The sequence below is a fragment of the Micropterus dolomieu genome, linkage group LG23 (genome assembly GCF_021292245.1).
Source record: "Micropterus dolomieu isolate WLL.071019.BEF.003 ecotype Adirondacks linkage group LG23, ASM2129224v1, whole genome shotgun sequence".
NCBI classification, from domain to species: Eukaryota; Metazoa; Chordata; class Actinopteri; order Centrarchiformes; family Centrarchidae; genus Micropterus; species Micropterus dolomieu.
The window spans coordinates 26,853,831-26,867,887 of NC_060172.1; the positions used below are offsets into that span (position 1 = coordinate 26,853,831).

Here is a 14,057-nt window from a genome sequence, read left to right on the forward strand (position 1 = left end):
CCAGGATGGAACACTAGTCCATATCTGGACCTTCAGAAAGTTTTCATCCAGTGAATGACCCTCTTTGGACACGCTTAATCTAAAGTAATGCTAGAAACAGTCCTGTACGAGCTTCCAAAACTCCACTTAGTATCAACTCTCTGTTTACAGCCATCAATCAACTACATTTCTCCCATCTCTTGTGCTCTACACCAAACATTCTGATATTGATCCATCTACTCTGAGTGACAGAACGGGAGTCATTTCCCCTCCAAAACACTTCAACAGATGTTAATTTAATAATGTGTGGGAGAAAAGGCCAAGAAACAAATGGAGAGAAGGGCATAAACAGCTCCCAGCTGGCAGCGGCTCGGCACTTAATGCTGACATTAAAGCTTTGTCAGAAAAAGTGTAAAGTGTCTCTCCATCAAGGAGACAGTTTTATTTTACACAGTTTCAGTTTTTTCAGACCATTCACATTTACCACAGTGAGGTGATAATGAAAAGGATGAGTGTTGGTGACTGGCATTTAGGACATACAGATGCATCTTTGCCGATATAAGCGTAGGCAGACAAATAGCCTTTAATGTTTAATTAGGTCTGGACAATGCTGCAAGCATGTGTGTGTTTTTTGTGTGATTTTAAAGCAAAGTATGCATCACATTAAAAATACATCAAAAACAAATACAGAATACAATTGACAAGACAATTCAATTATAATGCATGTTTTTATTATTTGGTTATTGATTTACTTTGCCTTTATTATTGTAAGTACATGTCCCCAACAACATTGTTAAAACAAACCTGTGACTTCAGGAAGCTAAGTAAAATATATTTAATTGCGCCACAGCCTAAAATCAGAGTACTGTCATGAATGGAACATGATAAAGAAATTGGGCATTCTGCACCATTTACTTATCAAATTAAGTTATACAATGCTTATACATTGTAATAACAAACTGGTGTGATTGCACACCAGTGGTTACATGGTACACATGGTTTGTCCATACTTTGAAATCATTACATAAAGCAGTGGTGTTTCTGTTATCTATCAGTTGTATGGAGAAATCTCTCCAGATGATATTGTGCGGATAAAAGTTATGGTTTTATTCTGGTGAAATGACCTGTGTATTGAGCATAATGCTGTGCATGTACTTCCCTGATTGTAGGAATACAATGTTATCAGCACATGTTGGTGCTCCATTTAACTAAAAAATAAAAGTAGGTCTCGTAGAATAGAATAGACATTTTCTCTCTGGGTGTGTGTGTCCAGCCTTACCGTCTGCCACCTCAAGCTGGGCCTTGGCCATGATGCTGCCTGCTACAGTGAGGGCCTGGCAGATATAATACCCTGCATCAGAGCGTTGCACAGCTGAAATGGTCAACTCTCCATTCATGGACACAGAGACACGGCTATCTCCCTGTGTCGGCTGGTTGGGAAACAGAAGATCCTACACGGCATGAAAATGGAAAGTAATGTAAATAAAATGGGATGGCATACTTATCTGATAGCCCAGAGGTTTAAAATCTAGGAACTGGAATCACCTTTAAGGAATAACTTGTCGTATTTGTCTTTTCATTCTTATTAACAAGAACATTTCCCATCTGAATGTGAGAAATTAACTGCCTTCATTTCCAGCTGTTCTCTCACACTATGACTTCTGCATTGAGTTTTTTTGAACAGATAATGACTTAGACTGTTCTAAAAAATAACTTTGCCAAATTAAGTATTGATTGCGTTGATATTTTCTCAATTGGGAATGACTGAGTATTTTATGTATTTTATCTTTACATATTTGGTCAATACATCTGACTTCAAAGAAAGCACTGCTATGTTCAAGATATACTGTCAATGTATGTGTGCACATTCTTACAGTTTTGTACAATTCAGTTAGAAAAGTGGGTCAATGCCTCTTTCCTACGAGATCTTTATCCCCAGTGTGATAATGCTGCTGTGATAACCTGCAGTCATGGTCATAAAACTGAGGCATCAGCGTAGTCCGTTTCTGCAGCCCAAGCAGACAAACTGATGGGCAGGAAAGGACATTAGCTTGCATTCATTATGTCTAATGACTCTAATGCAGCACATGACATTGTTTCTTGCTCAGTGAATTGGCTGGTCAGACTGGTGCAGATCGATGATAAATGACCACTTCATTATTAGTATGCGGAACAGAACCACACTCTGTCCCCTGGTTTGATCCTTTTAGTCAGATCTTTGGAAATGTATTTTTTATATTTTAGATACTTTACTCTGGATGCTTCTGCAGAATTTATGTCTGTATAATAAGGTGGGCCTGACAGAGAAACCATTAATTTTCCATCATGCACACATACCTAAAGACACACGTAAACAAGTATATTTTGTCAAAATCAGTATTCTCACCTGGCTACCCTCTCGTTGCCAGAAGACAGTGGGCTGAGGTTTGCCCCTGGTCTCGCAGGGAAAGGTGGCTGTTCGTCCTTGCGCCACAATCTGGTCACGGGGTCGCACCACAAACTGGGGCGCCTCTGAGGTTAAAGGTAGAATAAACCATAACACAAAAGCAAAACATTTGCATAGACTGCCAAAGAGCGTACTACACGGACACTAGTTTAAAAGAAAAATGTTTGGGCTCAAGGCCCAACTGCAAGCTCAAAGGTTCATGCATTAGGCTATTTGTTTAAGAACAATGTCTTGACTATGTCAATCACACAAACCATTCATTCAGCTGCCAGAACATCAGAATGAATGTAATCAGCTAATTAGCAGGGTGCCATAACGCCCTTATCATTTCTAGTTTTTGAACTAAGGCATATCAACCATACTGTATCTGGACCCCCATTTTAAAAGACGTGAGGTGGTAAATCCACTGCCAGGGGAAGTCAGGGGTTGATAGTTATAATGTAGATATGCATGTCCAATGTCAGTTCGATGAATTTGTTTGTGGAATGCCACAACAGTACATGCATACGTGTGTGATCAAAAGAACAGAAAGAAAGCAACTCATGCACAATGGGATCAGCTCTTACTTACCAACGGGGCGAGCTGGTGACACAACAATGGTGTGGGTGAGATTAACACACAACACAGAGAGAAGGAAAGCAGAGGAGTAGAACAGAGGGACAGAAAAAAAGAATGAAAATCAGAAATGAATGAGGTGGAGTTGGGTTTCCATCCATGAAGTTCAGGAGGGAGGAGGGTGGAGCTCAGTCACCAAAAGCCGGTGATGGCATGGGCCTCAAGCAAATGATACCTTGGCAACATTAGGGGGGAGGGTAACAAATGCCCAAAACCACTGGCTGAACAATGTATGTGTAACACATTACGGTAACACATTCACACAGTTAACAGATCTGTCTGCATGTGTCTCAGATCTTTGACAAGGGTAGGTTTAGAAGAGATTCAATGAAATAGATTAAATTATAAATTATAATTATGGCAAAATTCATTGACATCTGGGTGACTGTCATGTACTTCTTGTTGGCATCAGCCCAGGAATAGATTTAGGTAAGGCCCGGTTATTGCTTTTAATTGATCATTCACTTTTTTTTTTAATTCTTCAGTGTTTACTGCTTCAGTGTAGGTTTTATATTAGGGATCTATGTTAACTCGCTTTATATGTCTTAAAATATTTTAAGCACAAATCTGGCTTAACATAAGGGATATATTGCTCAAAATAGATCTTGTTGGGCTCCAACACCAATCTCAAGATTGGGGCATGACATCTTTAAATTCATGCATGAGTAAAAGGAACAATAATTAGAATCCGATGTTTAAAGTATTTAATAAAAAAGGAATGAAGTGTTATGAATGTTATGATAGCTGTGATGTACAGAATGTATGATGATGTATGATATACTATATACGATAATAAATTCAAGTATTAAGAATACATTGTCAAGTGTTATCTCAAGGTGTAGGAACACTGTTTTCACACTCCAATTATAATGACAATGTAGAGAGTAGAGAGCAGACGGGATCTGACTTGCCAAATAGAAATATTTTTTATTTTTACAACATCAACCCTTACTATGAAATAGCTTCCAACCATTGATATGGTGTAAATATGGAGTGAGCGGGCTGGTTGGAGAATGAGCCCCCCAGGAGAAGTCATAACAGTTCACTTGGTTGGATTGTTCATATCTGGAGCCTGGCTGGAGATCTGAAACAATCAACTGCATCAGCCCGCTATATGAAAGAAATGCTGAGGCCAGGAGCAGCCTTTCAGCAGGGGGGCAATAATGCTCTTAAAGTGGGCAATAAAGGACTGATTGTCTTGTGGCCTGCTTTGGGAGATACAAAAAATATCAGGGATGGGTTATGAGCTTTGCCACGAGTGAGTCCACAAGTAGTTACCCACCTCTTATAGTCAGGTAGGCAGAGGCCTCCACTTTACCCACACGGTTCTCTGCTAGGCAGGCGAAGGTTCCCTGATCACTGACTGATGCTTTCTTTATCCTCAGGAGGAAGTCCTCTTTTTCATATCTGATGTCATACCTGGCGTCAGAGAGAAACAGTGACAGTGACATCTCAGGTTGATCTCACAAAACTGGAAGATCAGTGACAAATATGCATATTAAAATGTTTGTTTTATTAAAGTAAATACAATCAACAAACACTGAAATTGAATCAAGGTTGTCTAAACTTGTGTGATGTTTAAGATGGAAGCTTTTATAAAGGTTGTGTCATTTTTGATAGAATAAAGACAGACTTTCTAAAGCAATTAAGACTCCCTGCAGCACACACTCAGCTACAGAGGCAGAAAAAGGGGAGCAATTATGCTGAGATGAAGGCATGGCAAAATGAAAGGTGCTTTCAGCTGGAACCCTAGCTGTTCCACTATTTCAATATTTATAAAGACGAGCCACCCACTGTGGTGTGGGCTGTGCAGTATGCTATATTGTGTGTGTGTGTGTGTGTGTGTGTGTGTCTGTGTCTGTGTCTGTCTGGGAGAGAGCAAGCAAAAGAGAGGAAGACAGAGACAGAGGGAGATATAGACAGTCTGAGAGTAAGGGAGTGGCTCAGTCTGACAATCTGAATTTGATGAATGAGCCAAGCAGTAAGAAATGACTAATTCATAGATGTGTTCCATGCATCAGTGTGTATTCACCAGTGCAGCATACTGTAAGGCGGCAGTGGTGCAGCTAGACTGAGAGAAACATCTCATCTACTAGAGTTTAGATAAGCACCTCAGAGAAGCTACAGACAGTATGAGTAGAGAAGCAAGGAGTAGGGCTCTCCCTCTCTGGGGTCCCTTTTGGCGTGAGAGATCCTGTGAAATTGTCTAGCCAGCCATACTGATTCAGAGATGGGCGACAAGTCAGGCAGAGAAATGGCACAAGGGGTGAGAAAAAGTCACATTGGAAATAGATGTTCCAAAGGGTGTGGGCAGAATATCGATGGGGGTTGTGGGGTCTGTCCAGAGTGTGCTGAGGACTCCATTCACAGCACATCTCTGACCCAGATACAGACTTCCCAGGAGACTGACGGGTTTAGGAGAAGAATGAAAGAAGTGGAGGGAGGGAAGTGAGGTGAGGCAAGTCTGAAAGTAGGACATGTTTCTAGAGTCAAGGTGTACTGAGGTAGAAGGCAAAATGCAGGTAGCCTGGCAGACACAGAGACAGGAAGTTATTGTAGTCTTCCTCACAATAAATTCTGTTTTTATATCGCAGTAATAGTTTGTAACAGGTGTTAGTCAAACTTTAGGGTAGACATTTTTTAGTAGTCCTATTCAAAGCTTAATAAAAATAGTTTAAGATTGTTGATTGTTGTCTCCATAAATGTAATCTGTTTTAAACACTGTATTTGATTTAACTGATGCTTAATTTACTTGACAGCAATTCCAGTTGTAATTGAATACATATCCACAAATACAACATAGTCTAGAATTAGTTTCACCTTTCAAATGTCCCTTAATCCAAAGGAGGAGAAAAGTTCAGAGTCATGAAAAAAAAACTTTTAAAAAACAGATTATAAACGTATATGGAAATGCACTGTTTCAGATTTCTGAAATATCAAATATAAGTACTACTTAGAAGCAGCAAAGAAATGAAAAGGTTTTGATGGATGGTCTGATTGCATTATGAGACACACTGTAATTAAACATATAAAGCACTGAGCAGTAACTATTAAGACCCACATGGCAGGCCCATAATGACTTTAGAAGTAGGTATTCTAATGGGATTGCAGTGCAATTAATATGTGCTTATGACGTGGATACACAAGGGTGAACCAAACCATAGGAACACCTTACAATATGATGCAATTCAATGCAACAGCATCACACTACCACAACATATTTTCTTAAACTGACCGCAGAAATGAACCAACAGTCAACACCTTTCGGCTTGACTGAACATTATAAACTTCACATAGGTACTATTCCTTCCAGGGCTACTGTATTGGATTGCTTTATGTTATACATGATGATCTGTGGACCTTTTAGTGTCTTAAGTACATGTATAACGTACGGTTGTGCAGACTTTCATTTCCTGCTAGCACAGTAGTTTAAACAATGAATAATGAGATTCCCTGCAGCTAATAAATATTCTTTGCCACATTGATGAAAGTCTTCTGTAATATGTTATATCTTTTCTTTTTCCTAGTGGGATTTAATAGCTGTGCTTCAACATTTATCCATGATGCTTTATATTTTATAAATTTACACATGCAAACAGGCTTGGATTCATAGACATGAGCACTACGTACATTCACACACATCCCTCACCTGCCACGCGGAATATCCATGTCCTCCTTTTTCCAGCGCAGTGTAGGCGGTGGGTCACCATGAACCTGACACCTGAACTCTACACTCTCGTCAACTAAGACCACCTGGTTCACAGGCCGTTGCACAAACACTGGTCTTTCTGGATGTGGGCAATACACACAACATAGTTGCTAAATATACTTTTGAAAGAGTGGTAAACACTGTTTGTGCTAGCATGCAGTAAATACCTGAGTAAAAAGGCATGCTTTATTCCATTTTGAGCCCTGCAAAGAGTGTCTGTCAGACTTCTTACCAAACACTGAGAGCTGAGCTTTTTCACTTTCCCTCTCTCCAACCATGTTGGCCGCCACGCACACATATATTCCTGCATCGCTCTTCTTGGTATTTGAGATGGTCAGCTTTGCTCCACGAATCTGACAAAAAATGCATGTAATTACAGTTCAAATGCTTTACATTGTAACAGTTCCAGTAAATGATGAATCATTGAGTATGTGATTCACGGTATGAGAGTCATGCAAAAGGCAGAAGAGTGCTCCCTGAGAAGTAACCCACCGTGATCCTGTCATCTTTGAGGTCAAGACGAGCTTTATCTTTCCTCCAGAAGGTGGTGGGTTCAGGATGCCCGCGTGGAGGCTGACACTCGAGACTCGCAGTCTCCCCAACTGCTACCACCACATCCTGTGGGTTCTGTCTGAAGTCATCGCGTAACACTGTGAGACAAAGTAAAGGGAGTAGGGGTTGTTACTCTTATTTGAAACGGTTGCTCATTCAGTTGATTTGTTTTAAGTTTCATCAGATTCCATTATGTGAACCAAAAGGTTGCTCTGAGACTGAGCTGTCTTGGGTTTACTGACCTGAACTTTTTTCTAATGTGAAAGTCCAAAGACAATTTTATCAAGCAGACTCACAGGAACCTCAGCAATCTCTCAGTCTTTAATAATACTGTCCCCCTGAGGGGTTATGGGCTCTTCTTTAATCTCAGTAGCTAAATTTAAGTGTGTAAAGACAGGTAGGATTACCAGTACAATATACATGGGAACGACACTAAGTAATACTTTAGAAACAACACAAAGAGGGATGTCTAGAACTAATATTGTGCATTAAAATTCAAACAGCACTACGTTTCTACAGCCCTATAGTGGCTTGTTAACACAAAGTTCCCCATGGAAAATAGTGTTGAATAGAGCCAATACCTACTGTCCATCAACATCATCATTCAAATTCATCCTCTGTGTCCCAGAATAGCCCCAGCAAATTTTTGAACAGGATACTATAAATGCAATACAAAATAGCGACTCTAGACTCAGTATAGGTATCTGAGTTTTCTGGTGGGAGTATAACTGTTTGAGATCAGCCTAATAATGCTAAAGATGTTTTTTTTCCAGTTATGAATAATACTAAATGTACATTTGAGCCATAAAAGTGAAGAACCCTGCAAGTAATCTCTGCAATGACAAAGAAATGTCACTTATGGTAACTGAAAACATTTTATTGCAAAGGTAAGATCGGATTAGTATGGGCTTTACTGTGGCCTCTAAAAAAATCATACATTTAGTGGACATCTGCAAATAAAAGGCAAATAATGGTCAATGTGCAGACTCCAATTTTCAAAGCTATGACAAATAAAAAGTACCGTTTTGGCTGAGACAGATTTATTCTGAAACCTTGGTTTGAAGATGGGCTTCCATTTTGAACAGGGTCAGTCCTTGGTTACTTGAAAAGAGGCTGCACGGCTACATGTACAGCTAGGTAGACAAAGCACCAATGACCATGGTTATTGTCTGAATCAAACACTCATTTATATAAGCTTCATGAAATTACTAGAAAACTCATTTAAGACCAGGAGTAAAATGGTTTCAAAACATCTCATTAACAGCAGCAAATGTCACTAAGTTCCTGAGTTACAGTGTTAGCTTTATAAAATATCTTGAAAACCCGCCATTCTTTATTTGATACTAATCAATACTGTAGCCAGAAGAGGGGCAACAACTCTAAAATATAAAATAAAGTGCCTTGAAGTACGACACCCACTTTATCTCCATGTAAGCGGACCTGCGGTTATGTAGATAGAAATGGCTCATTCTAAAACAATAAAAATGATTTATTATTTATATTCTTGGATATTATTATTTTGCATTTCTGTCAATAGAACCTCCTAAATATTACACACTGGACCTTTAAATATGGTTAGTGAAATATGCTAAAATTATTTTTTTGTCTTGAACGCACACACCTTTACTTCAGAAGAATTCTATTTATGAGCAGTGTACTCTACATTATTCCACAGTTGGACAATAATTTTAATTTATCCATGGCAGGGATGTCTGTACTTGAGTTTGTGTGTTCAAAGGAGAAAGAACATCAAGAATTTTCAAGCAATGCCTGTAAAAGCTATACTCGTGCATTTTGAACAGAGGTATGAGCTGCTGCTAAGTTAAAAGGTTACAGCTTCAAAACTTCCTAATCCTGTCACAACAATTCAAAAGCTACTGCTGTAAGTAGCTACAGGACTTTACAGTAAGCCATTACTGGAATTACAGTTAAAAATAGAGATCATGATTCGAATCCTGCAATAAGGTGCGGTAACTTTGTATTAATACATCATGACATGTTGTTTTTGTTCAAAGCCTTACTGTAGTCCAATTTCAAATAATAACGCACCTTGTGTGACAATCAAGCGAGTGAAAATAAGAGAAAATGATTGTAAAGAAATACAAATTGAAAATTGGCTGCTAAATGTCATTTCTGATTTCAGGTATAATGACTGACTAATTAATAAAGAAAATGGTGAACCTAATTATAATTCACAATTTCCTGAATGTAGATAACATCAGCTAAATTAATAGAATTTTACCTTCTCATTTATCCTATTTATATACACCAGCTAATAAAATGTTGTCAGTGGTGTGACTGGTTTTCCAAGAAATGTCCAATGTATATCAAATGATAAAACTAAATGATCGTTTGTAAAACTATTGTATCTAATCTATTACTGTAAAATAAATAAAAAAATAAGAAAAGCTGGCTTGGTGTTCAGTTTGCTTTTCATCCTCATTACAACCATAAGCTAATATACTGTTGCATGAATTCCAAGTCCCATGGGACACCTCTAGTGAAAAAGAAAATCTGTAAGGAGCCAAAGGCCCTTTGGCTCAGCTGTCAATCACATCTAGTCTGTGCTGGAGTCTCAGTAGCAGACATTACCTTGGCACAGACATATGCCTGGCTGGCTGTCACATGCTACTGTACTCTTAGTGGCACTCTATAGACAAAACACTCCACTCATCCAGACACACAACTACCTTCCTGTTCCTGCACTGTCACATTAAAGATGCAGCAAAGCTTGTCTCAGGACACTGTGAAACTCAGACACACACAGGAAGAACAGGAAAACTGGATAATTCAAGACATGACGTGAAAACCCAATTACGCAAAAGTAAAGCAGATAATGGGTGTTGTTTCATATTAAATGGTGCTGATAGTTTAACTGTACAACAGAGTTTATGTACAGTAACTGTGACACTAATCTAAAAACCCTTTACTAGCAAAAGAGGCAAATAATAATATGTTGTCTGCTACAGGTACTAGTATAAAATTATATTTATTTGACTAATTTACAAAACTCAATTTTAATTAGCAATTATATTTAAGTTCCCAAATTCTTTATTTCTTTTGTACATGTTACTTATTGTCTCAATTCCAGAGATACTTCCGAATTGCATATCACCGCAAAATTACACAAAAATAAGGGTTTTCATTCGTTTTATGGTGGATTATGTATACAAGAAATCATGTCTAAATAAACGGGAATTTAATAATGTTTCAGATTTTGAAATGAAAAGGTTTTGATGGATGGTCTGATTGCATTATGAGACACACTGTATCACATCAGATTTGAAAAGGGATATTGTCTTTGTTCAAATACATAAACACTGGTGGTTCTGTGGTTGTAATTTGTTCAGTCCTGGCAGCATGCATTACCCCACTGCAATGACAGCTATCCCTCACCCCCCACTGCTGAGGGTATCCTTATTTCTTTCCTGTCTTCGCCTCTGCAGAATTCTATAGGTGTGTTCATAAAGGCATTTGATATGTTGGGGGTTGGTCGTTGTTCTAACCCAGTGGTCTCAAATGTGGAGTCCCTGTGGAGGCAGTGCCCATGTGTAGTCTGTTGTTGGGTGGTAATTATTTGAGATGGTGGGGCCGCCACCACTGCCTAATGTTGTCTGATTGATTACTGCTCAATTATTCAAAAAAGCCTTTCAGGGTACTCACTCATTCACCAGTTTCGTTTATCAAATCAGAAGGAGAATGATTTGTAAATGGGATTCATTTCGTGGCACAATGGGTGGTAAAAATATGTGACAAGGTGGCAGTATCTGAATATAAATAACAGTACAGAGACAAATTATATGATTAACAGGAGGGTGTTGTAAATTTTTAGATATTCCATCTTAGCATCATGATTCCTTGAGACCTTCTTCAGCTACAGCAGCACTCCATAACTGAATTTCATTTCACCATTTCACCACATCGAATCCATGAAGATCCCACTTGAGATCTTGGTACGTGTTGCTCGGCTCGCAAAGCTCCCCAAATGATTCAACAAATTTGAAATTTGGTTGACCGTCATGGGCACTCTATATCTCACTCAGTCACCCACTATATCTTTGTTTTAAGCCACACTAGTGGCATGGCTCTCGCATGTCAATGTCGGTCCTCCACTTTACTTAATATCTCTACAACCATGCATGGACCCCAGAGGGGGAATCCTACTGACTACTTGGTGATCCCCTATCTTTTCCTCTTTCCATGAGTTTGATTTGTTTTTTTTTGTTTTTAGTGACATGACTTAAGAGCTATTTAGCGGTCTGTAGACAAGCGTTGTCTGATTTATTGCAGGCAGCTAAGTGTGACTGTTTGGGGTTCATTGAGATCAATTTGAAGTTCAACAACAACCAGGTTTCTGGTTATGTTATTCATAGGAAATTGTCTCCATATTATAATTTCCTCGCACAGTTTGTTGTCTGGTGTATAATGCACATACCTCACCGGAATGTAAGTGGCCATTAGAATGCATTGGTATTGTATCAGTGCATTGATGTAAAATAATCAATAAAATGCATCAATATAGTCCATACAATATGGCCAAGTAGGCCTGGACGACCCGCTTGCCCTATAGCATGTAGATCTGTCACTAGAATAAAATTTTAAATGTAAAGTAAAAACACAAAATACAAATAGGAAATGAGTTATTTTTCCCAGTGTATGCATTTATGAAAGAAACGGGGGAAGTAGGGAAATGCAAACCCTAATGCAGCTGAGGAGTTGCATTTTTAATCATTTTTGACCTATTCATTTAGCAATAATTGAGTCAGTTCATATGATTAATTAATTGAAAAAGACATTCGCTTCATAATACAAAATGGTAAATAAACAAGGTGTGACAGACAGATGGTGATGGGTGACGAAATTACAACTCAATTAACTTGTGCAGCATTTTGTTCACTTTGAAGTGATGTGCTTGTTTGCTTGTGCATGCTTGTGTGTTCCTTTGTATGTTTACACATGTGTGCCAGTGCAAGCACATTGGTGGTCTAGCGGGGGAATATATAACCTCACACCTTACAACAACCCCGTGGAAGTAATATGGCAATACTGCAGAGGCAAAAAGAAACAGAATAGTACATGAGTAGAGAGTAAAGACAAACACACTAACACCTTGCGAGTTGTTGCGTGTAACAGATGGCGGTATTTCCATTCGGGAATCACAGATGCAATTAAGAAAGTGATGTGCTGCATGTGGACTAAGCTCGCCACGTAGCAGGTTTAAACAACAGTCAGGTGGTGTTCTTTCATAGAAAATGTTAATACGGAACTGTACTTCTACATACACAATGCGCCTGAGCCTATTGTCAGGTATTGTGTTGCCAATGTAGCTATAATATTGTTGTAAAGTTCTATACAGTTAGTGATGCAGTGTCAGAAAATGTATTACAACAGCAGTGATTTCTTATGACAGTGGTCTGCTAAACTGTGGTTTGGAGTTTGCTGAAGATTCTTTTTGAACACGATAGCCTGTAGGGGAGTGTCACTTTCTCAACGGCAGTCAAGGATGTCCCATATCTGTCACATGCATAAAATGCACACTGATGCATATACACACACACACACACACACACACACACACGCATAAACAAAAAAACAAAACAGCTGGCCTGTTCCTATATAACAACATTTGCTGATGACCACGACATATCATTGCTGTTGAAGAGGCAGACACAAACCAAGACAGATATGCCGACACACAATCTGGGGTGGGGTGGGGGTGGGGTGGTGGATGTAGAGTGGAGAGGGCTATTTCCATTGGGGATTGTTTGAATAAATAAACAACTTAACATGTCTGTGCCCTAAAAAAGTCATCAGCAATCAGTCAGGACTACGATCAGCAGGGACATGAGGAGCGTTTACACAATGTCCCCCAAGGCTATGAGCCCAGCACAGACGTACATTACCTATTACGATTTTACCCTCACAACAGCATGACACAACATGAGTAAATCAGGGCCCACTTAGAATATAGTACCCCGCATATAGAAAACTTCTTAATTGTAGGCATGTATTTAGGACATGATGTCCATATATCCAATGTACTTATAGAGAATACCATAAGAGCACAAAGTACAAGTCAACATTGGTTTGTCATGTTGGGTAAAATGAATCATTACAGTACTTTAAGTCTCATTATAATAACTCACTGGCTGTATGACATAATTTCCACCTCTAATTTGTATTATTGGCCACTGCTCGAGTGTGTGTGTGTGTGTTTGTGTGTCTGTGTGTAAAAAAACATATTTACCAGGGATTAGTACAACATATCGAGCAAATGACCCCAGTTCATTTCCATTTTTGAAACCCGACATAAAATCTAATCTCAAAGGTAGCGTGAGACAGGGAGGCCCATGGTAACCCGAAGTCAGCAGTCTCCAAAATTATAAGCAGGCAGCTAGAAAACCTAGCACCGCTTCGCTTTGCTTTTTTGGCCTCATTAGTGTCGAGTCCAATTAGCATCAATATGAAGGTTAGAAATAGATGCACGGTGAAAAGTGAGCACGCCTGTGGCAACACAAAATTTAGCAGAGTTAAGATGAAATTTAGTTTCTATAAACTGGGGATGATTCAAGCTAACAGAGGCAGAATTTAATGTTGAATGCTGTGTTGTTAAACATAAAAATGGCATTCAACTTTTTCCATTCACCCAAATGTGTACTACGCACAACCGTAGGGTCCATTTTACTCATTTAACTTTAATTAAAACCCCTCCTCCTATGAGATATTTAAATGTGAGTTTACACTTTGGGGTATACT

At 38.9% G+C, this 14,057-nt stretch overlaps 1 protein-coding gene across 1 annotated transcript in view; it reads right to left on the reverse strand.

Annotated features, from left to right (window-relative positions):
- LOC123963414 (roundabout homolog 2-like) overlaps positions 1-14,057 on the reverse strand; it is a 79,724-nt gene that overhangs the window by 24,604 nt on the left and 41,063 nt on the right. Inside the window, exons 3-9 of the mRNA XM_046040259.1 lie at positions 7,242-7,399; positions 6,982-7,102; positions 6,690-6,828; positions 4,323-4,459; positions 2,996-3,007; positions 2,366-2,490; positions 1,259-1,430 (exon numbers count right to left, since the gene is read on the reverse strand). Of these exons, the coding sequence (XP_045896215.1) occupies positions 1,259-1,430; positions 2,366-2,490; positions 2,996-3,007; positions 4,323-4,459; positions 6,690-6,828; positions 6,982-7,102; positions 7,242-7,399 (864 nt within the window). The remainder of the gene's footprint in view (positions 1-1,258; positions 1,431-2,365; positions 2,491-2,995; positions 3,008-4,322; positions 4,460-6,689; positions 6,829-6,981; positions 7,103-7,241; positions 7,400-14,057) is intronic.